Source organism: Myotis davidii, unplaced genomic scaffold (assembly GCF_000327345.1).
Source record: "Myotis davidii unplaced genomic scaffold, ASM32734v1 scaffold803, whole genome shotgun sequence".
In the NCBI taxonomy this organism is placed as follows: Eukaryota; Metazoa; Chordata; class Mammalia; order Chiroptera; family Vespertilionidae; genus Myotis; species Myotis davidii.
Genome location: NW_006295567.1, coordinates 272,921 through 296,193, shown reverse-complemented (window position 1 = coordinate 296,193; position 23,273 = coordinate 272,921). Strand labels below are relative to the sequence as shown.

The window sequence follows — 23,273 nt, the reverse complement described above, 5'->3', positions numbered from 1 at the left end:
GCGCGCCTCTACCCCGGGAGCCGAAGGGCCTGCTGGGGGCGGAGGGTGCCCGGGCAGGAGGAAGGGTCCCGTGGTCTCTGCCCGGCCTCCTGTCGGAGTTATGTGCGTCATTCTGTCTAGTGGAGTCCGCCCGCAGCTCGCCGCCTGTGTGACCTTAACTCTTCGGCGTCTTCACGCTCCCGGTGTCCACCCATCACCCGCGACCCCGGCCTCTCACTCCGCTCCAGCCCCTCTGGTCTCCCTGCCATTGTCAGGGAAGGCCAGGTCCCGCCTCAGAACCTCAGTTGGGCCCTGGCTGGTCCCTCTGCCTGGGGTGCTTTTCTTCTCCGGTGAGCACAAACCTGGTTTGTATTCGCGCTCACCAGACCGAGTGTCCCAAGGCGCGTGCGTGGTGGCTGATCTTCACCTTCCTATCCCTGACACCTTGAGGAAGATCAGGCTCCTTCAGCCCGTCCTTCTCACACCCGACCTTCTCCTGTCTCCCTTCAGCACCCTGGGGAGATGTTGAAGTTCAAGTATGGAGCACGGAGTCAGCTGGACGCTGGTGCTGCCGAGCCCATTGCCGCCCGGGCCTCCAGGCTGAATCTTTTCTTCCAGGTAACAGGCTGCCAACTCGGCTCACCCGAGTTTGTTTCCTTGCCGCTCATCTTTGTTTTTATTACAATACTGAGACCAGCCTAGGAGAATGCCCATTCTCACGCAGCTGCAGCTCAAGGTCAGCAGGCAGAGGTATGGAGCAATGCGGCTAGATCTGCCAATGTTTTAAGAGAAGCCAGAAATCTCCCCCCCTCCCCCACCTTTTTGGTGAAATCTGATTTTTTTCAATATTGGCAGATAATTCAAATTATTTTACACACCACAGGCCAAACACAACATGTCTGTGGGCTAGATACAGTCTGCAGGCTAAATGCAGTCTGTCAGTTTGCAACTGTTGCTCTAGATCAGGAATAAATTGAGCTTTAGAGTAGTCACTTCATTCATCGCACTCTAGATTGTTTGAGTGAATTAAAGACACTAAAGTTATATTAATAAACCTCTGGGCACACGTGAAGGGAATGGCAATCACTGTTTCCTGTTGTAGAGACATGGAGACATGTCAGGGCCAGCAGGGTCCAGAATAAATGTTCCCATGAGCCTCAGACTGTTAAGAAAGAAGGGCCTTTTCTAATTAATGGCGTTCGTGTGAAGTTTTCCTTCCCGGATGCTGGTGGAAGAAACCCACAGTAATGGAATCGTGCAAGTGATAACTTAATGACTGTCAATTGATGTCTCTTTAAAGAATGAAGCCACAGAATCGGGCTGTTAGCATGTGTCGTGAGCAGTTAGTCAAGTTGGTGGCTTGTAATTTACTCTGTGTGGATGGATGTTATTGATCAAAGCTTTTCATTATTGACAGTGTCTCCATCTGCTGTTTGCTGTTTTTAGGGGAAACCACCCTTGATGACTCAACAGCAGATGTCTCCTCTTTCCCGAGAAGGGATATTAGATGCCCTCTTTGTTCTCTTTGAAGAATGCAGCCAGCCTGCTCTGATGAAGATGAAGCACGTGAGCAACTTCGTCCGGAAGTGTAAGTTGGGAGAACTGTTTCTGGAAAACTGTCCCGCTGGAGAAACCTGGAAGGATGCCAGAGGCAGATGAGTTAGTGGTTGCTGACAGTGGGTAAGAATCCTGCTCCTGGACGGACCCTTTTCAAGGTCAGGTTCCACCTGTTGTTGCTGGGAGACCGGATAAGTCAGGCCTCTTGGTTGCAAGTGACAGAAACTCATCTCAAACTAGCGTAGGCCAGTAAGTGAGAAATCCAAGATGGAATTAACTTTAGGCATGGCTGGTTCCAGGGACTTAAATATTGTCCTCTGGCCTAGTCCTCCACTCACTCAGGGTGGACTTCTCCATTAGGCATAGTGGGCACAATGCTTAAGTCCCACAGTATTTAATTTGAATAAGTTTAATTTATTTTAACTTAATTTATTTTAAAGTCATAAGGAAAATATGAATATAGAATAATGTATAATGGTTCTGGGTTATGATTATATTCATCATTATGCCACTGTGGTCATAAAATGTATATAATTTTTTATTTTCTTTTTAATGGAGGAAGGGGCTGATGAAAGCAAAAGCGCCTAAGGGCCTAAGTTGGCCCTGCCCACACCCTATTCTTGACTTTGCTTGACTTGGGGAAATTGGCTGCTGGTGCCCTAGTCTTTTTCGTCCAGTGGCGATTTTGCCCACAGGGACACTGGGCAATGTCTGGGGACATTTTGATTATCAAAACTGGGAGGGGTGGTGGGGGGCAGGGGGAGATTGCTACTGGCATCTAAAGAGTCTACAGTGCACAGGACAGTTCTCCACAACATGGAATTATCGGGCTGGAAATGTCAATTGTGCCAAGTTTGGGAAACCCTGCCTTACATGACTTTGCAGTGTAACTACCTACCCTAAACTTAAGTGCCCTCCAATGATAATCATTGTATTACCTTTCATGATTCTGTGGGTTGACTGGGCTCAGCTGAGGATTCCTCCTCTCTATGTGATGCTGGCCAAGACTTCAGGCACCAGGGACTCCCTAGGCTCGCCCAACGCTGACATGTTGACTAGAAGGCTGGGCTCAGCTGGGGCTTTGGGGTGACTGGGCCTTTTTCTCCTGAAGTCTCAGGGTTTTCATGCTCTCCACGGCTCCTCTGTGTGGTCCCTCCCTCAGGGGTTCAGCCCACTACAGACTGGGATGCCTGTTTTCTAAATAAAGTTTTATTGGAACACAGCTACTCTCATTTGTTTAGGCATTATCTGTGGCTGCTTTCACATTACAGTGGCATTTGAGTAGTGGTGACTGAGACCTTGAAAGGCCTACAAAGCCTAAAAGCCTGAAATATTTACCATCTTGTTTTTTAAGGAAAAGCTTGCTGACCCCTGATCTGCATGGTCGGTCTCTAGCAGCGATGTCTGGACTTCCTACATGGTAGCTCGAGGTTTCCAAAAGCACAGAAGTAGAAGTGGCCAGGCCTCCTTAGGGCTAAGGCCTGGAAGGGGCCTAGGATCTATTTGGCTGCATTCTGTTGTTTGAAGTGTGTCATAGGGCGGCTCATGTTCCACGTGCCAGGAACTACACAGGGCATGAATTCCAGGGGACATGGGTCACTGGGCACCACCTTCAGAGACTGGCTCTCATACCCTGCCCGACGTTTATCTTTCACTATGTATATTAATACAGTGGTAGGGAAGATTCTAATCGGCTCTGCTTTGGGTCGTTTGCCTGCCCCTTGACCAGTCAATGTGATTGGCCTCATCTGGGTGCCTAGGGGTTCAGGGCACCATGATTACCAGGACCTCATGGAATGGGGGATGTGCATGTACCCAGAGGAGCTGGGCGTTTTGAATAGATAAAATCAGTGTATGGGCCCTAGCTGGTTTTGCCAGTGGATAGAGCATTGGCCTGTGGACTGAAGGTGTCCTGCGTTGCAGGAGGCAGCCGATCAATGATTCTCATCATTGATGTTTCTATCTCTCTCTCCCTCTCCCTTCCTCTCTGAAATAAGTAACAATATATTTTAAAAAAATCAGTGTATGTTCAGTATAGTAACTTTAGGTATTTATGTGTGAACCTTGTCTGTCCTCAGTTTCCTCATCTGCAAAATGGGGAAAATGTATATCTAATAAGGCTGTGTGGGGATTGAATGGTCAGGTTTACCATGATGCCTGGTACATAGAGACAGTAAATGTTTCCCAATAATGATAGTCATAAACCTCCACTGATGTTTAATATATCTTTAACTTTAAAGTGTACTTGGGGCATTTGCTCATTATTCTGTATTTGTTTGAATAAACTCCTACCTTATTTTCTTGCATATTTAAATTCTCAAATAGGGAGTGGGAGGGGAAGGGAAATTATGTGACAGACGAATTCACCACTTACCAAGCCACCCAGAGGCATCTTCATTCGTCTGGAGACTGCTCTCTGGTTACTTTAAAGCAGTGGCTCTTCTTGACTCATTCTGTAATCAGGGGGCTAGACTTAGTGAAATGTCGATTCTTCTAAGGGACTTCTCTTTCAGGGAACTGTTTCATATTGTTGAAGAGGTCTTTTGGAGAGTATAGTTGAGAGGCTATGATTGAAAAAGGATGATTGCATTAGTATTTTTTTCCCCTTCCCTTTTGAGTTTCTATTTCAGAATGTAAGCTTCAGTTTCCCATGGGAAGAAAGATCCAACAGCTGTTACTGCCTAAGTTTCTTGAATCTTGTCATAGAGATTTTCTCTGGGAACTATTGGAGGAAATGAGACAAAGTATACTCCTATATACTAAAGTGTTGCCCCTAGCATGGGCCAAGGGAGGACAGAGAACTAGCATCTGGGATCTAGGGATGGAATTTTTGTTTCTTAATTACTATTCTATCCCCATTGTCTGACACATAGTAGGTGCTCAGTAAATATTGGTTGACTGACTATGATGCTAATGAACAAAATAAGTCACCAAACCTTAACTATAGTGTCTCATAATTTGTGTAAAAAATAAACAGCAAGAGTGATATTAAAACAAACATAGAAAAGTGTTCATAATTGCCAAAGTTGGGAATTTCTTGGTGAGTTGATAGTAGCTGAAATTCTACCCTCTTTCATCTACATTCACCATAGGTAAAATCTGTATGTTCACAACTTTAATATCTGTGGACAAATTATAACTTGAAGGAGTTTTTCCCCCTAATAGTAAACATAACACAAAATTAAATATAAAAGATCAAAGAGAAAAATCCCTCAAAATCTTGCGTGCCTGAGATAACCACTATTAATAGTATTGCAATGTTTTTGTCCTTATAAAATATTTATTATAGCAATTTTCAAACACATCGAAAGGGATAGAGAGTAGTTTTATGAATCCCTCTGCCCCAGTCAATTAGCTTTAGCATCTATCAGCCCTTTCCATGCATGTTCTAACATTACTTGTGTTTAATTTTACACACAAAAAATAATATGTTAAATTAGAAAGTGAAACATAAGCGTTTATTTGAGATCAATAAGAATAGTTACTTGGGAATCATTGGTTCAGGCAAAGCCCAAGTAGTGTTCCAATGAGGAGCAATGGGTATTAGAAGGAAGGGAAGGGGGTGGATGGCATCAACAGAAGGAAGGCATTTCTGTTGGTGCAGATAGCATAGCGAAGTGAATTCTGAATCATATTTAAAATTTCAGTCCAGTAGTCATCAGTCCAGTGTCATAATAACTGCTTTTTTGTTATTTTTGGCAAACAGTTCTTTGGGACACAAGGTTGCTTAAGCCCAGTCCAAATGTTGTTTTGCTCTGTTTTAACATTCCAAAGATTTGAGACAGAAACCGTGTAAGACAGTTCCTTTGGCTTGGCAGCTCTGGCTCCATTTTAAAGTGGTTCCGTTTGTATTATCGTTTACATATGTGTATAATGTCTTGCCACTGGCTTAGCAGTATATTTACTCAACAAATATTTATGGAGCATTTGCTACGTGCCAGATTCCATTCTAGGTTTACAGTAGTGACCAAAACAGACAAACTCCCCCCCATATATACTAGCGGAGGTTGAACGTTACCTCATTCTTTTAAACAAGGGCTTAATATTCTTTTATGTGGGTGGACTTTCCCGTTGATGGACCTTTAGGTTGTTTTTAATTATTTTTCTGTTACAAGCATGCTCATCACATTTTCATACGTATCTTCTGCGAGCACATGTGCTAGTGCTTCTGTGAAGCACTTTGAGTTCCTAGAAGTTGAAATGTCGGATTGCTAAGTCTCGGAAAAGAAGCAGTGCATTCAGCAGTGTTGGCTTTTGCTTTCTGGGTGCAAATGTTTATCTGACAAGATCATCCTTTGACCGCATTCTATTACAGTGCTTCCGGTCTTTATCTGCCCTTCAGAAGTCAGCACCCGCTGGGCTCTTCCATGCTACTCCATGTGCAGGGGTGAAGGGTAATATGGTCTTGGAGTTGCAGAAACTGCTAATTTGGAGAGAAATTGTGAAGATTTATTTTTTTAAATAGTCGTAGACTTGCGTTTAGGGTCTCACCTGTTCACCTTAACAATCCAAAGCATTTGAAAAAAGATACTGAGATTTGGAATGATTCCTTAAAATTCTGAGAGTATCATGGTGGTTTTGACTGTAAGCAGTTCGCCTGCTTGTGTGATTGAGATGTCTGGTGGTTGGCAGTGACAGACCCAAAATTAATAAGTTGGACAAATGCTGTAAGCAAATTGTGGGCTCAAGGCCTAACAGGGAATCAAGAGAGATTGGCCTTGTGTGGGAGCAATAATGAAATCGGGTTCAACCCTGAGAGTTGCAAGCCAGCGTATTTGGGGAATTATAATTCAAACTCAAATGCTTGATCTGAAGGAAACTTGGAGAGGGACAGGGAAGAAAGATGGGGTTGGCACTGATGTCAGGGTAAAAGGAAAACGCCGCTCAGCTTTCGATTTTGCTTCTGCATGGATTTCCCTGTGTAGGCGCTCTAGATTTTTTTATTTTCATTTTTTATTTGTTTTTACAATGGTCATGAGGAATTCATGGGGACCTACCTACCACTCTTGCCTGATTCCCCAAGGGACCGAAGGCAGGTGTTTTCAGGATGACTGGCTAATGTGAGAGGTGGGTCTGTGGTGGGAAAACACTCAGTGCAACAGAGATCATCATAAGTGCCTTTGATACAAAGGAATTAAATTCCAGCCATGCAACAAAGAAAGGGGGTGGGTAGCAGCAGTTACAGTCGCACTGGCTAATTCATCAATATGCCACTCTGTGACTGTGGGTATGAAATGGCTTTTCCTTTTGTTGGACTCAGTCCCTGTCATAGTCTGAACAATCTGCTGAGCTGAACGTAACTCTAGAAATCTATCTTCCAATTGTGTCCGTGGCCAACCTACGGAAGTGGCGATCTGCTCCAGTGCCCGGAGGACACCTGTGTCCCTCTGTGATTGCAAGACAGCCTCTTGGTCCTTAAGGTGGCCCTGTCTGAGGGGTTCTCCAGGGTAATTTTGATTATGTGTTTTCCTTCGGAGTGTACCCCTGTATACGGTGCAGTTCCCCATAATGTGCAGAACTGAATTAAATTTTCAGTCAGTCACAGCTGGTCCCCCCAATGCTTGCAGGTCATTAGAGTTGCTGCATGTTCAGAGATGCTCCAGCCTCGTGTTCTTTCAGTTAAAAAAGATGTATGTTAGATTCCAAACCTGCCATCCATTTGTTTAGTCCCATGGTTGGCAAACTGCGGCTCGAGAGCCACATGCGGCCTTTTGGCCCCTTGAGTGTGACACTTCCACAAAATACCACATGCAGGCGCACATACAGTACGATTGAAACTTCGTGGCCCAGGAGCAGAAGTCGGTTTTCGGCCTGGGCGAGTCTATTTTGAAGAAGTGCTGTTGATATTTGGCTCTGTTGACTAATGAGTTTGCCGACCACTGGTTTAGTCCATATTCACACTTTGAAGATCTCTGACTGAATGTTTATGTCCTGCCCAGTTCACTATAGTGAGCCTGTAACCCTCCATGGGATGGCACTTGGAGGTGGGGCCTTTGGAGGCACTTAGACTGAGATGAGATCACAAGGATAGGGCTTCCAAGAAGGGATTAGTGTTCTTACAAGAAGAGAAAGAGAAACTAGAGCTGCCTTTCTCTTTGTCATGTGAGGACGTAGTGAGGAGGTGGCTGTCTGTAAGCGAGGAATTGGGCCCCCACGGGGAACTGAATATGCCAGCACCTCGATCTTGGATTTCCCAGCCTTCAGCATGATGAGAAATAAATGTCTATTCTTTAAACAAATGTCTATAGTATTTGTTATAGCAGCCCAAGCAAACTGAGACACCAACAGAAAGATTGCACTAGGAAAAGGGGTAAGACTATACATTATGAAAAAGACAGCTGCAACTCTTCCAGATCTGGGACATGTCAAGTTTGTTTTGTGTTGTTGTTGTTTTTTTTTTGGTAGCACTGCCATGTGTTAAGGCAAGGAAGGCATTACTATTACTGATACAATCCATGGGCAATAAAATGGGCTACTGAGAGAAAACTGAGCAGAGCACTTGTCAGAATGGAATGGTCCGGAAACCAACTCCAACATTGGTTGAAACGGGAGTCATGTTGCTTGTGTTCATTGTAAAATTGATCTAAATGCGGACAAGCATTTTTGACCAAACACTGCCCTGCAGCCTTGGAGAGGAGGAAGGAAAGCTTGATCTGTGTTCTCCTACCCCTATTTCTAAGTCTACAGGATGCAAATTATAGCTGCCATGGAAACTGTGCTTTGGAATTTCTGGAGCTCTTAATTTTAACATATAAAAACACTTTTGTGCTGATTTTATAATTATTCATGCTGCTGATAAGTGACTAAATGTCTTTTGACAGTGAGGGAGGACATAAGAACCCTTTTTCTTTCTTGGCTTTCATAAAGATGCAGGTCTTCGAAGCTCTTTATTTACCTGGGAGTCGTTCTTCTATGTTTGCAGATTCCAACACCATCGCTGAGCTGCAGGAGCTCCAGCCTTCTGCGAAGGACTTTGAAGTCAGAAGTCTGGTGGGTTGTGGACACTTTGCTGAAGTGCAGGTGGTAAGAGAGAGAGCCACCGGGGACATCTATGCTATGAAAGTGATGAAGAAGAAGGCCGTGTTGGCCCAGGAGCAGGTAGGAGCATTTTAGCATCACACCCTTCCCCTCTCTGTACCAGAATGTTCGTTGCAGAGATGTTAATCTGCTGAGTTGACATCTGGGATCAAGCACATTTTCCTCTGTGACTCTCGTTAATTACAGCTGCTGCACGGGCAGACAGGTCTCTCATGTCCTTAGCTCTTTTTCTTGAACTGATCTTGACTCGTTTTGAAGGCTCACAAACTCCCCTGGATTTCTTTATCTTGTTTTTATAGTTGTGTGTTATTCAGAACCAACTTGGCCTTTTAATTAACGAGTTTAAGGTCTTTCCTGACTGTCAGCTGGGGATTTAGAGATATGCACATTATGAGGTGAGTCAGCATTTGCTTTTGTGCACATTTTATATATTTGTGCTGTGGGCATGTATATTTGATTTTAAAAAACACGCCTCTAAAGAAATGAAATAAAATCCTTATGTGGCTAGGGAGTTGCTTGTTTGAGAGCCGGTCAGAAGGTATCTCGATGGTTGTGGTATTTTCTTTCTTTTAAACAAGCCTGATGCTCCAGACGTATTGATTCCTTTGCTGTGTTTCTGGAGAGACGGCCATCAGCCTTGGAGTTCAGAGAGTAATTTATTCGTTACAGACGTTCGAGTGCACATCACGTGTCTGGTAGTGTATCTGGCTCGTGGGAAGCCTGCACAAGGAAGTGAAGCTCCATGGCTGTAGGTTTCAGGGTTTAAATTAAAACAACCTTGGAAAGCAGAGGAAAAATGCAAATATATAAAGCAGGTGCTTACCAGCTAAAACTGCTAAAGCGTCACAGGAGGGAGAGCAGTTAGCAAATCCTTGGATGATGGAGTGAGGAGAGATCTGTTGAGCCACGGCAGCCAGGGCAGCCAGGGCAGCCAGGGGACGTTTGCTGCTGCAGGTTCTGGGCAGAGAGAAGTGACGAGAATGTGCCAGGTGCGGCATGTGTGACCTGGAGACCCGAGTCCAGGAGTGCTATATGCAGACGTGGTTTGTATTTTTAGGTTTTTTTTAATGGTTTAGAATAGACTGGGGAATGGGAAGAAATGAGGACGTTTGGGTAGGATGGGGTACCCATCCTGATGGGAAACCTCAAGAACCTTTTTTTTAAATTGTGCCAAAATATATATAACATAAAATCTATCATTTTAAAGATACAATTTATTGGTATTAGTGCCTTCGCAGTGTTGTGTAACCACAGCCATTTCTAGAACTTTTTCACATCCCAAACTGAAGTGGTAACTCCCCATTTCCCCCTAAGCCAGTTTTGGGAATGGCAGTTTAATCTGTGAGACGGCTGGGGATCATTGAGGCTTTTGGAAGGAGGAGGTTGGGATTAGAATCTGAGGACCTCAGTGACTTTGTGCGGCCTCCAGTCAAAGGAGCAGCGAAGGACAGGACGCTGCATGTTCGAGTCCAAGAGTGATGCAGCCAGTGTTTAGGAATGCAGTGCTCCTACCCAGAAAGGAACAATGCAGGCGTAACAGATCGTCTGGCAGAGAGGTGTGGAAGATGCTCACTCGGCCTCCTAGCACCTACGTACCATCTGTCACCAATAAACACTTCCTGAGCACCTGTTGTGTTTGGAGTGTTTCTAGGTCCTGGGAAGAGGCATTAGATGTAGTCCCGACCTCGCGATGCTTACTTCGTAGATGGAAATAGTACATGTAAAGGCAGAGTAATCCAACATCCCACACTGCAGTTCAGATAGTGTGCCTTCCTCCGGGTGAATGACTCGGGATGACCCTGTGAGGTATGGGTGGGAGGTTTCTAAAATCATACACATATTAAAGCTCATCCATTCCTTAAGAGGGTGACTTTTAAGAAAAGCAGGGTCTTTAGCTGAGCCATGCTGAGGCTTTGGAATTTAAGTGCATTAGAAGAGAGACGCCAGCACCAGAGAGGAGGTAGGGAGAGGTAGTGTCCTGCAGATAAGACCTGTCCCCTAGGAGCGGCCAGTCCACCCAGCCAGAGCTCTGTGAGAAGTGGGTCAGAGACAGTTTATTTTAAATTAACAATGATACACTGTTGTTAGCATCTAATCCTCAGGCCCCCATTCAAATGTCAACAGTGGTCCCACGGTCTTTTGGAACAAAAGGATCCAGTCCAGCACCACACCTGGCCTTTAGTTGTCCTGTCTTTTTAGTTTTTTCCAATCTGGAACAATTCCTTAATTTTTCATGGACTTTCATGACCTTGATAATTCTAAAGATTACAGGCCAGTTATTTTGTAAAATTTGTATTTGTCTGATGTTACTCATGTTTGGATTCAGGTTAGAGGTCTTTGGCAGGAACATCACAGTTGAGATGCTCTGTTCTTTTTATTGCATCCCAGCAGGTGGCTCTCAGTTTCAGTTGGTCACGTTCATGATGATGTTCACTTTGGTATCTGCCGAGCTGCTTCACTGTAATTACCTAAGTATCTTGTAGGAAGGTGCTTTCAAACTATCAAAATAGCCATTCCTCGTAAAACTTTCAACTCAATCATTTATACTGTACGGACTTACATTTAACTGTTTAAGTCAGTGAGTTATGATCCATTACTGTTATTATATACTAGAGGCCCAGTGAACGAAATTTGTGCATGGGGGGTGGGGGTCTCTCAGCCCGGCCTGCACCCTCTCCAATCTGGGACATCCCTCTCACAATCTGGGACTGCTGGCTCCTAACCGCTCACCTGCCTGCCTGCCTGATTGCCCCTAACTTCCTCTGCCTGCCGGCCTGGTCACCCCTAACTGCTCTCCCCCACTGACCTGATCACCCCTAATCACCTCTGCCTTGGCCCCTGCCATCATGGCTTTGTCTGGAAGGACGTCCGGAAGATGTCCGGTCTAATTAGCATATTACCCTTTTATTAGTATAGATTTTTATCCTTAAATTGTCACCAGGTTGGCCCATGAGAATCTCTTTAGATTGGCTTTTCGTCCTTTTGACATATCCCCACCTTTGAGTACTGTCTTGCTTTCTGGTACAAGGGTTGCAGGGTCTTGTACTGTTACTTTGCCTGGTCCAGTCCTGCAACAGTCCTTTTAGTGTAAAACTAGAGGCCTGGTGCATGAATTCGTGCACTGGTGGAGGGGCGTGGCCTGCGGGGATTGGCCCGCTGTGGGCGCACTGGCTATCCCAGTCAGCTGAACAGCTGTGGACCTGCACTCTGAGCGGCTGCTGAATGAGGAAGTTAGTCTGAGCTGATATTTCAGGGTAATGTCTTGGGTAAAGGTGTGTTCTGTGTCCTGGAGGAACCTGGTGGAGAGCTTTGCACCCCAAAGCCACTTGGTGAATGTCCTTGATGTGTGATGCCAGGTCAGTGACACCATCGGGGATGTTTGGGGCAGCCATGCTCCAGGATCCTCAGCCATCAGGACAGCCTCCCTGGCAGGTCCATAGTCATGGCCCCTCTTGCCATCCACCTATGCCAGCTCCCTGTGCTCTTTCTAGAACACACCTTAGAGGGCCTGTATCAGCTGGTGGGGTCAGGCCAGAGTCTGGATTGTCTCAGGTATTTGAGAGGTGCAGAGACTTGGTCTCACCCTGGGCCTGCTAGAAGCTGCGCTCGCTGTGGAGCAGCTGCTCATCCCAGTCAGCCGAGTGGCACTCCCACTGTGGGAGCGCACTGACTACCAGGGGTCAGCTCCTGCATTGAGTGTCTGGCCCCTGGTGGTCAGTGTGTGTCATAGAGACTGGTAGACCGGTTGTTCTGCCGTTCGGTCGCTGGGCTTTTATATATTTAGACTAGAGGCCTGGTGCACGAAATTCATGCACGGGTGGGGTCCCTCCGCCTGGCTGAGGGGGGCCGATCAGGGCTGGTGGCCGGGAAGGGACCGTGGGAGGAACCGCGGGAGAGCTCCAGGGCATGTCCAGCCCTGTCTTGCCCAGTCCCGATCGGCCGGACCCCAGCAGCAAGCTAAACTACCAGTCGGTTGACCATTTGGTCGGACACTTAGCATATTAGGCTTTTTTATATATAGATTGTAACTCCCGCCGCGGAATGCTCGGCACGAACTTTCTCTCCGGCCCCTGGTCTTGGAGACCTCATGTCCTTCCAAGGCTCTGCTCACCCTTTACAGCAGCCACATGAAGTAAATTGCATCATGTGCATGGGAACCCTTTGCAGCCTCCATGGGTGTGTCTCTACTTCGCTGCAGTTCTGATTACCCAACATTAGGAGAGACACCGTCATCAGGTAACACCATCGTGGTAAGACCCCTGCTCAGCCTACTGCAGCAGTTTTAAATAGGCCATGGGTCACCCTGGATGGTTTGGCTCAGTCGATAGAGCCATGGCCTGTGCACTGAAGGGTCCTGGGTTTGATTCCAGTCAAGGGCACATTCCTGGGCTGCGGGCTCAATCCCCAGTAGGGGGCATGTGGGAGGCAGCAGATCGATTATCTCTCATCATTGATGTTTCTATCGCTCTCCCTCTTCTTCCTCTCTGAAATCAGTAAAAATATATTAACAAAAATAAAAAGCCTTGAATCAAATGTCGCTGCTTTCCATCCATCCAGTCCGTGCCCCCTCCCCTCCCCCCCAACACACACACACTGCTGAGGGTCTGTAAAATGGGGTCAGGATTTCTACTTCAATCAAGGGGACGCTTCCACATGGTCCTCCTTCCCTGCCCATCTCTGTCCCCAGTCCTGTAGAGTCTCTCCCTCCCTCCCCTCCATCTAACTTGGTGGGCCATGCTCTGCCCTCTCCTCCTGCGACCTCCTGTCTGCAGCCTTCCCCTTTCTGCTCCGGGGGTGAAGCTCCCCAAAGGCTGTGAGGGGCAGGGCTGTGTGTGTGGGGGCGGGGCAGGGCGGGGCTGTGCGGGCCTCAGAGGAGAGCTGGGGTGACAGGTCACAGGGAGGAGGAGGGAGGGATGTGGAGCCTGTCCCATGGGAGCTTTTCTAGGCCCCTGTGCAGCTGTCACCCTGTGCCCCTCGCTGCTTCCTTTCAAGTTTTGGACTTGGTTTCTCTGACTCAGCCCTGCCCCCTCTCTGCTGCTGTCCCTGAGCCTGAGGCCGCCCCTTGGCCTCGAGCAGGTCCTGGCCTGTCTCCCCATAATGGTGCTACCCACTCTCCTGGAGTAGTTAGTGAAACTTAACAAATAAAAAGAAGCGGCTCTGAAGATTATAAATTGCACACTGAGAACGCCACAGACTGGCTCATGCCCCCTGCCCGCATCCGCTCAGGGTTCGGGCCAAACCCAGGGACCTTCCTGACGACTCTCACCTCACACCTCACTTTCCAGTGCAGCCCACCAGCGCCTGCAGCAAGCTAACCTATCAGTGGGAGCATCTGCTCCCTGGTGATCAGAGCGCATGACAGCGACTGGTCAAGCAGTCGAACTCCCAGCTGAACTCCTTGTCCAAATATGAACAATTTGCATATTAGGCTTTTATTATAATAGGATGTACATCTAATCTACTGTCTGGTGCTGCCCCTCCCTTTGGTGGGCTCAGAGCGTCCCTATATGTGGATGCCTTCTTCACCCTGCATGGCTGTTGATACCGTATATTGGACTGTCCCCACACATGTTTGCAGCCCTCCTCATCCTGCTTGGGCCACCATGCCTCTCTTTGTACCAGCCGGCACTGATGCTCACCTTATTCTTTTCCACATGGCTTTAAGACTGAACAGTTCAGGAAGGGGAGGTGAAGAGAAAGAGAAAGTACTTAGATTTAAAGAGAGTGAGTTGACTTTAAAGAAAGACACTAAGAAAATAATTGGACAGATAATATACGGTTCTGGCAGAAATTGAGAGCAAAGTAAAAAAATGGATGAGATTTCTGGGATGCTGGGCTAAGTGATTTTTTTTTTAAACTAGAGACACTAGTTTAGGCTTAAAGAGAGAAAAGGGCATTTTCCTCTCCCTCATATTTACTTTGTATTATAATTGTCTAAAAGATTTCTTTTTCCTCTAGGTTTCATTTTTTGAGGAAGAACGGAACATATTATCTCAGAGCACAAGTCCTTGGATCCCCCATTTACAGTATGCCTTTCAGGACAAAAATAACCTCTATCTGGTGAGTACTTGTGTCTATCTGCAAGTAGCCAGTGCTCTGATATTGGATATCACAGTCATAGAACTGAATGTGGTTCTTGCTCAGACAGTCCATGGTACCTCTCATTCACTCAGTTGCTTTTCTGCCTCTCAGGTGTCTTCCTGTTCTTCTTACCCTAAAGATTAAGTGCTAGCCCATTTAGAAACAGCCCCACTTACTGTTGGGTAGTGTATCTATGGCTTAAAGGTCAATAATGAAAAATTATTTATTTGGGAATAGTCTGATATCACCTTTAATAGAGTCTTGCTTTAATTTTTTAATTGAGATATAATTGATATATAATAATTATATTTCATATGTATAATACTTTTTGATATTTGTATATATTGTGAAATGATCACCACAATAAGTCTAGTTAACATCATTAAATTTTTTTTTTATTCCTCACCTGAGGACATGCTTGGAGATACATAGATATATAGAGAGAAACATTGATCAGTTGCCTTCCATACACTCCTTGACGGGGGATCAAACCTGCAACCCTGGTATATGCTCTGACCGAGAATTGAACTGGCAACCTTTTGGTGCACAGGATGATGCTCAACCAACTGAGCCACTCCAGCTGGGCAAAAAGTTTTAATTTTTAAAAATTGAGATAATTCATGATTATTATTAAGAAAATACAATCACTAAAGAACTGTATGACATAGAAGGGAAAATGCTCATCCTTTCTTTCCAGTCCGTTTTCTAGTAGAACAAATATTAATGGTTACGCATGTTTTCTCTGACTCTTAACTGTGCCTCATGGGAAAAGTATTTCTATGTCTATATTTATGACACATATGTATAGTTTATCTTACGAAAAATGGTATATTACTCCCTGCTCTGCTCTTCACCTTGCTTTTTGCCTTTAAACGATTTGTCATGGACATCTTTCCAGATTAGTACATAGAGATCTGCCTCAGTCTTTGAATGGTGCCATAGGTATTTCTGATATACATGTAACATAAGTTGTAGAATGCTAAAATTCATTTTGGGGTCTTGTTTAGGTTCTCAGGGGTTTAAATTCTTAAGGTAAAAAAAATAAAATGTATCCTAGAAACACTTTTTGTCTCTGATTCAGCCCTTAAAACAAGACTATATAAGCTGTATAAAGGCTCATGTAAGAGAGCGATGGGTTTCTATTTATCTTGAAATTTCACGGGGCTTCTTTTGGGGGACGTTACTGCCTTTATTTCCAACCTGGAATAAACAATTTATTTACTTTGGTTTCATATTAGTTGAGAACCCATGCCGTTTCTTCTAAGTGAGGACATTCTTACAGACTGTGTTGGGAGACTGGCCTTGCACCAGCCACATGCTCCTTCAAAACCAGCGCCACATCTGCTTGTTTATGGCCTGAAACTTCTTTTCCTTGAATATTGTCTGGGAAGCTTTTCTTCCTTGAGACCTGGGGCATGGAGGCCTGACGTTCACAAACGACCTTGATGTGTTTTCAGGTTCACTGATATCCTAGGATATTTGCTGCAAATGCAACAATTGCCTTGTGGTGTCTGTATCTGAGAGGGTTCCTTATGTTTGAGGATGGGAGCAGGCTTCTTGATTAGCCTGCAGAAAAGAAATTCCCTTGAAACCAGCAGGAGTTTGTTGGTTTGTTATTGTTCTTGTGGATATTTTAATTAGAACTCTGCAAATGATTTAGAAGACCAGCTTGTGAGCATAAGCTTTATTTTCAAGGCAATACAGGCAATCTTGGAACTAGGAAAGGCACTGAATTTTGGCAAAAGCTGAGCCCACAGTTCTCTGGTCTGCCTTGCACTGCTCTGTAAGCTCTTATTTCTCTTCCTCTGGGTTGAAGAGCTCACCTTCTAGATATCCAGTCTCATGCAGCTTCTTCTTAAAACTACGCACGTGTTGTTTAGGACTGTCACGCTATCGAGGTCAGCTTTGGTAGGGCGATGACAAATTCTGAGCGTTCTGTGTAACTCAGATGACAACTACTGGTCCAGTCACACGTGGCAAGCCACTGCTCCGCTGCTTCAGGGAAATGGTCTCTGTGGTGGCCATTGGGGATGACCAGAGGGAACCTAGGAGTGACCATTGTTTTTTTTTATTTATTTATTTATTTTCATGGCTCAAGTTTTCAAAGCATATCTTCAGGAAGTAATATTTGGGCATTTTGAGAATTTTAAACTTCTTTGGTGTCCCCATTTTCATCCTTACCAGTTGCCTTTGTCACAATGGTAAGAACCTACCCTTTCTTTTTAATTTGTGGACTTAACTGGTGTGGACTTCTGCTTGGACATAGCCTTCCTGGAATAGCTCATGGATTGGGAATACCTGTCATTCTTCTGCTAGGATGGCTCCCGGCTGCAGGGGCTTCCTTTTGGGGGTCTTTTAGCTGTGGGCCTTCCCTCTGGATTTTGTCCCTGGCATCGGCATCCTTAGCTTAAGGACCGTCTTCTCAGGTTATCTACCCGCCGACTTGCAAGATGGGAATGATCGCAAACAGCTGCTTTTTGGAGTTCTGGTTGCCTCAGCACGTTGATACCTGGTTGCAGCAGCATTTTTATGCCCTTCTTTAGTAGCTCAATTGAGTATCACTGATGGCATCTTGTAATTATCTCCTTGTCTGTGTTGTCTTCTCAATTACTGTGGTGCTTTGGAGTAAAATGCTTGCTAAGGGTACAGTTTTCATATAAAAATCCAAACTTAGTATAGGAATCAAGGTGAGATTACAGATCCACCATCCCTTATCTGCAATTCTGAAACACCCAGAGCTCTGAATAACCGCAAGTTCTTTTGTTACTTATTTGGCAGCAAAGCCTGACTTGAACTCCAGCAAAACCTGACCTGAACTCTCTTATTTATTCCCTTTAGTGCGACTATTCATCCATTTTGCTGCAAAATTATGAATGTATTTTATTACAGGGTGCTATCCCAGGCCCTACCCTTGGGTGTTACATAATATAAAGTATATGCACATTTTACCCTTCTGAAACCTGGGAATGCATTCTGCTGAAAGATCAGGGGGTTGTAGATCTACTTTGGTATCATAAAGTTCTAAATTTCCGTTATAGCTTTGACCACTTAGAGATCATCAAACCTTTGAAGTTTGGGGAAACATGCAAATCATGGTAAGCTCCCCTGGCAGTTGAACATCATTGGTAATGCAAATGCATTTAATTGATGAAACACTTTATATTAATGAAAAAAAAAACACTGTAGTATTCCACCTCTGATATATTTCTCAGCGCTATCTCTATTCTCCAGCCCTGCTTCTGTGTGTGAGTTCTGGCCGCCATCTTTTGCCTGCATTACTGCATTAACCTCCTAGTGTTCTCCCTGCCATCTGTCTTGCCCTTCCCCCAGGTCTTCCACACGGTGCGGCCAAGCCATCCTGCTGTTAAAACCCTTCAAGACTCCCTGCTGCCCTCTGGATGAGGTCCAGACCTTTCCACGTGGTTTACATGGCCTTTTTTTTTTTTGCATATGTCTCCAGCCTTGTTGCTTACCATTTCTTTCCTTTCCCTTGACATTCACCCTAAACTTCCTTTGGTTCTTTGAACTTGGCTCTGACCTTTCTCCATGCTGTACCCTCTTTCTTTGTTTCTCTGGTTTACTCTGATTTCAATTTCTGGGCTTGGACCAGATGCTACTTCTTTTAGAAATTCTTTTTTTTAAAAATAATTAAAAAACTTTTTTTAATAAGAGTTGAGGTACAGTATAGTAGTTTCAGGTGCACAACCCAGTGATTGGGCACTTATATAACTTACTCTTTTAGAAAGTCCTGCCAGATTCTCTACTGGACTCATTGCACCCCTGTATTTCCTCTTTCTGAGCGGGTGTTGGTCTCCATCATCAGGCTACTCCCTTCATGAAGGGAGGGATTATGTCTCCCTTGCTTCAGTAGAGTTTCCCCAAGTAAATGCTTAAGAAATATTTATTGGATGAATACATGATTGATTTCACAGAAATTTGATTTGTATACAAATTTACTCATTGTGTTATGGAAATAATATGTTAGCAGTATGAGTTTTGTTACTCTAAAGTTTATAATTTAAGATAGACACTGGGATTTTCAAAATTTGGAGTGCAATGCAAGGAAATTGAACTTGGGCCCTTTGGAATTTTGATGGTTAAAAATTTCCCATTTGTAGTTACATACTAATGAATGTGGCTTACAATTCCTGGTATATAGAAAATTGTAGCAAGTTCATTGTAACATCTGGTTCTATCTAACAGGGCTAGTCCTGCATTCTGGCAGGTGGCCCATGGAAACAGTGCTGTTTTAATATGGTTCATGATGAAATCTGTTCAGTTCTGAATAGCAGTTGCCTTTGCCAGTGTCCTTCCACTAAGGAGCTGATCTTTACAAAGGAAACATGGTTTTGCAACTCATCACTTGTAATATTGTTACATCTACATTTTTTGTGAAATTCTTAAAGCTTGCTGGTTTTGTATTGATGTTTTTCATATTGTGGATCTCTTCAGGCAGCCTTAGCACTGAGCCTATAACCCATGAATCTTCTTTCCCTCCTGTGGCCTTATATCAGCTTCCCTCTGCTCATTCCCAATGCCCCTCCCCTCTATTGCACACAGGGAGGTAGTAGTTAAGGTATAGGCTAAGGCAGTGGTTCTCAACCTGTGGGTCGCGACCCCTTTGGCGGTCAAACGACCCTTTCACAGGGGTCGCCTGAGACCATCCTGCATATCAGATATTTACATTATGATTCATAACAGTAGCAACATTATAGTTATGAAGTAGCAACAAAAATAATTTTATGGTTGGGTCACAACATGAGGAGCTGTATTTAAAGGACCAGAAGGTTGAGAACCACTGGGCTAAGGTATTATAATGAAAACACCACAAAATGCATTCCATGCAAGTGGAGCAGCTGTGATACTTCAGGGACCCGGTTTCCTTCCATCTTGTGACTCCCCCTATCTCACAGTGGTCGGCAAACCGGGGCTCGGCAAACCGCAGCTCGTGAGCCTCATGTGGCTCTTTGGCCTCGTCAGTGTGGCTCTTCCACAAAATACCGACCTTTGGCCCCTTGACACGGGCCACGAAGTTTCAATTGCACTGTGTGTGCGCGCTGCACGTGGTATTTTGTGGAAGAGCCACACTGAAGGGGCCAAAGAGCCGCATGTGGCTCATGAGCCGTGGTTTGCCGACCATGGACCTAGGATGTTGTATTCATTGATGTGCTTGAACTGGGGCCATTTCATGCCTTTATTTACCCCAACTGGTAGGAGAAAGGAGAGCAAGGCAGAGCAGCCACATGTCTTTTACATAGGATGATATGGAAGTGGGGCACATCATTTCCTCTCACATTTTGCTGACCAGGCCTTCGTCACATGACTACACATCTGTATTGTCTAGCTGCATGGCCTATATCCAGCTAAAATTCTTATTACAATGGAAGAATGGATTTGGGGACAAGTTATGTAGTCTGCCACAGAGATGAAAGCAGTGGGTTTGAAGCCAGGCTCCCTAGACCCACCTCCCAGACTGTTATTACATTATATTGTTGCATCCCAAACCACTTCTAACATGACCCTGGTTCTCATGTCCTGCTTGGAATTACTGCTCTGTTCTTCCTGTTTCTCTTTCAATGCACAGCCATGCAATTATGTAGACAGTCTCTCCTTTCTGTGCAGGGGCAATTTAGAGGTGGGCTGTTTCCAGGCAGTGACCCTGTGGCCTGTATGAACACCAGCCTGTGCTGTCGTTGGGAGTCTGGAGAGAGCGAATACAACTTGATTGTTTATTTTACTGAAATGTGGCAGCTTGCGATAGTTTTGACAGCAAAGACATGTGCTGTTTTGATCTCACTGGTAAGATTACCCAGTTTTCAGGCTTGTCTCAAAACTCGCCAGCGTGTTCACGCTGCTGCTTCGGGAGCCAGGGTTTGGAAGACAGCTGCCAGTCAGAAGGAGGCTGTTACTTCCAATGTAGGTCCTTGTTTCATTACTGTTCCTGATCCGGTCTGTCCGGAGTCATTGGCCTTTTCAGCTTTAATTTTCTCAATGGCGAAATAAGATTTTAATACCTTTTATGGACCCCAGTTCAGTTGCTGAGTGTGTTACCTTCGGGGGGTTCTTTGAGTTCTCCATGCCTTTGACATAGTCGTTTTGTGTCCTGGTGTTCAAGGCATATTTCAAGTGAGTGAATTTAGAGTTTTACCATCTTAGGTGTCCCTGTTTAGTTACATTGTCCCAGTTTGCCTGGCACCACCCTCAGTTTCTAATTCAGTCGGTCTGGGGCGGGGCCCAAGAATTTGCATTTGTAATCAGTTCCCAGGTGAGGCTGCTGCTGCTGGTCCCCACTCTGAGCACCAAGCAACTGGTATAGCTATAGTTAGCGTCTGGTTCCTGCGTCTTCCTCCCACTCCTTCAGTGTTAGTATTAGTATTAGTATTAGTTTTAGTATTAATTAGTATTAGTATTAGTATTCACATCTGAGATCCCTTTTCTGGTTCTTTTAGGCCAGGCATGTTACCTACTCACTCCCCTGCTGGTAGCTAGCCACAGGTGTTTCACCATCCATGTTTATTTCCTTTAACCCTCCCTACGCCTTTGGAAATAGCCCCTTCATTAATTCATATCCTCTGCTGCCTAGTTTGAGTGTGCTGTCTGTTTCTGGCCAAGACTGGGTGATTCAGTGCTCAATGAGTTTTTGAATTCATGGATGAATCAGGCTGGGATTCATAGTTTCTGAAATAAAAGGCCTCCTCTCTTTTTCTCTTGGTCATCTTGCCCTTCAAGAATAATGTAGGGTCTCTGCCAGGGCCACGTTGCTTAGAGGATCCCTTCCTTGCTCCCTCATGCCAGAGATCAGGAATACCGGGCAGAGCAGGTAGTGACGCCAATAGCGTCATTACGTTTCCATGGCACTTTCAGTCTTGCTGATTGTAGTGCAAGCATTTCAAGGACAATATTACAGTATTTCTAAGTAATGGCCAGCACAGTGTGCTCTAACGACACCCTAGGCAAATTGGAATTGAGTACTAAAGAACTATTAAATAGTCATACACCCTACATATGCATACATGTGTAAGCAAGTGTGCAGATATGTGTGTGTGTGTATGTGTGCACACACCCACTTGCACACTCACTCTTGGTTTCAAATGCAACACAGCTGATGGGAATTGCCATCTTTGTACTTGGGGGTATGGACGCAAACACCAACAGAGAAGCATATAAGACTTGCCCTTTAATTAGCATCTGCAGCTGCTGTCATCAGAAGGGTCTGTCTCTGTTGGCCTGAATGTCTTTGCTTTAAAAGAGCAAGTCCATTATAGCTCCAAGCCTGGCTCATCTGTCAGCTGCTGTGCTTTCTGTGCCATCGCAGGGTTGTCACACTATTTAGGGCTATTTCACTGCAGGGCTCTTTCCTCCTCCCACTTCCCGGCCTTTGATTACGATGCCTTGGCACTCGCCGTTTGGGTGACCTGCAGCTGTTCAGTGTGTGCAGGGACATCTCTCGTCCTTGCAAAGATGGGGGATTGTTGCTTCAGTGCCGACAGCCTGGTTATTTTCCAGCCCTTTGTTGTCAGTGATCTTGTCTTGATTTGCAGAAAGGCTCCAGGTAGTCATTGAAAAAAAATGTACACAACAGAAGTGATAGTTGTATTGAGGCCAAGTTTCGTACAAGGGCACCTTTGCTATGGAAACTTTTCAACTGGTCGGAGTAGGGAGCCCCGGGCAGCGGGTCTAGTACAGGGCTGGGCTGGCTGCATCAGAATCATCTGGTAGCACCCGAAAATGCAGGCCTCTGGGCCCCACCCATGGAGCTTGATCCTTGGAGTCCTAGTTGGTCCCTGGAATCCACATTTTTAACAAGATCCTTGATGGTTAGGATGGGAAGAGACATACTTTACCCTTTCATGCTGCTTAATTAAAAATAAACATTTTCATTCCATTAGAATTCCAGCACCATGAAGAAAGCTGTTTTCCTAATATCTAAAACAGTGCCTAGCTCATAGTAGGCACTCACATATTTATTTGGATGAATATATTTTATCTGTTTTAAAATAGTGCTTACCTACCCAAGTGATTCTGGTGGGCAGGCAGGTTTGAGGAGCCCTACCCAAAGAACTTACCAGTCTAAGTAGGTTAGAAACCATATTTTGGGGGGACCAACATCTCACTGGGCACCACTGAATAGTAAAACCAAGTGCTGTGAATGATCAGTGTGGAACAGCCTGGGTAGTACCTTCGGCCTTAATTTGTTTTTTGTTTTTTTTTTAATATATTTTTATTTATGTCAGAGAGGAAGGGAGAGGGAAAGAAATCACGGATCGGCTTGACCTCCTGCACGCCCCACAGGGGATGGAGCCCGCAACCCGGCATGTGGCCCGATCGGAACCGAACCAGTGGCCTCTTGGTTCCTGGGTCAATGCTCAACTGCTGAGCTACACCGGCTGGGCTTAATTTGTTGATAGTGTTCTGTTGATGCCTTTCTTAAAGACTCTTAGTTTGTGGCTTTTTTTTTTTTTTTTTTTTTTTTTAGGAATGTCAATCTTTATTACACTCAGAGCCATACCGGCCAGGCTCCATTCTTTAATTTTCAATCTATTTGTGTTTTTGGTTCTAAAGTGCATCCCTTGTAGATAGCCTATAGTGGGTTGCTTAAAAATATCTTTTCTCACATC

At 45.0% G+C, this 23,273-nt stretch overlaps 1 protein-coding gene across 4 annotated transcripts in view; it reads left to right on the top strand.

The window, feature by feature from the left end:
• The first annotated feature begins 495 nt into the window (after positions 1–495).
• CIT (citron rho-interacting serine/threonine kinase) overlaps positions 496–23,273 on the top strand; it is a 173,750-nt gene continuing 150,972 nt past the window's right edge. For all 4 annotated transcript variants that reach the window (XM_006770293.2, XM_006770292.2, XM_015568162.1 and 1 more), the window contains exons 1-4: positions 496–597; positions 1,426–1,567; positions 8,459–8,634; positions 14,533–14,634. In XM_006770293.2, the coding sequence (XP_006770356.1) occupies positions 502–597; positions 1,426–1,567; positions 8,459–8,634; positions 14,533–14,634 (516 nt within the window). In that variant the 5' untranslated portion in view covers positions 496–501. The remainder of the gene's footprint in view (positions 598–1,425; positions 1,568–8,458; positions 8,635–14,532; positions 14,635–23,273) is intronic.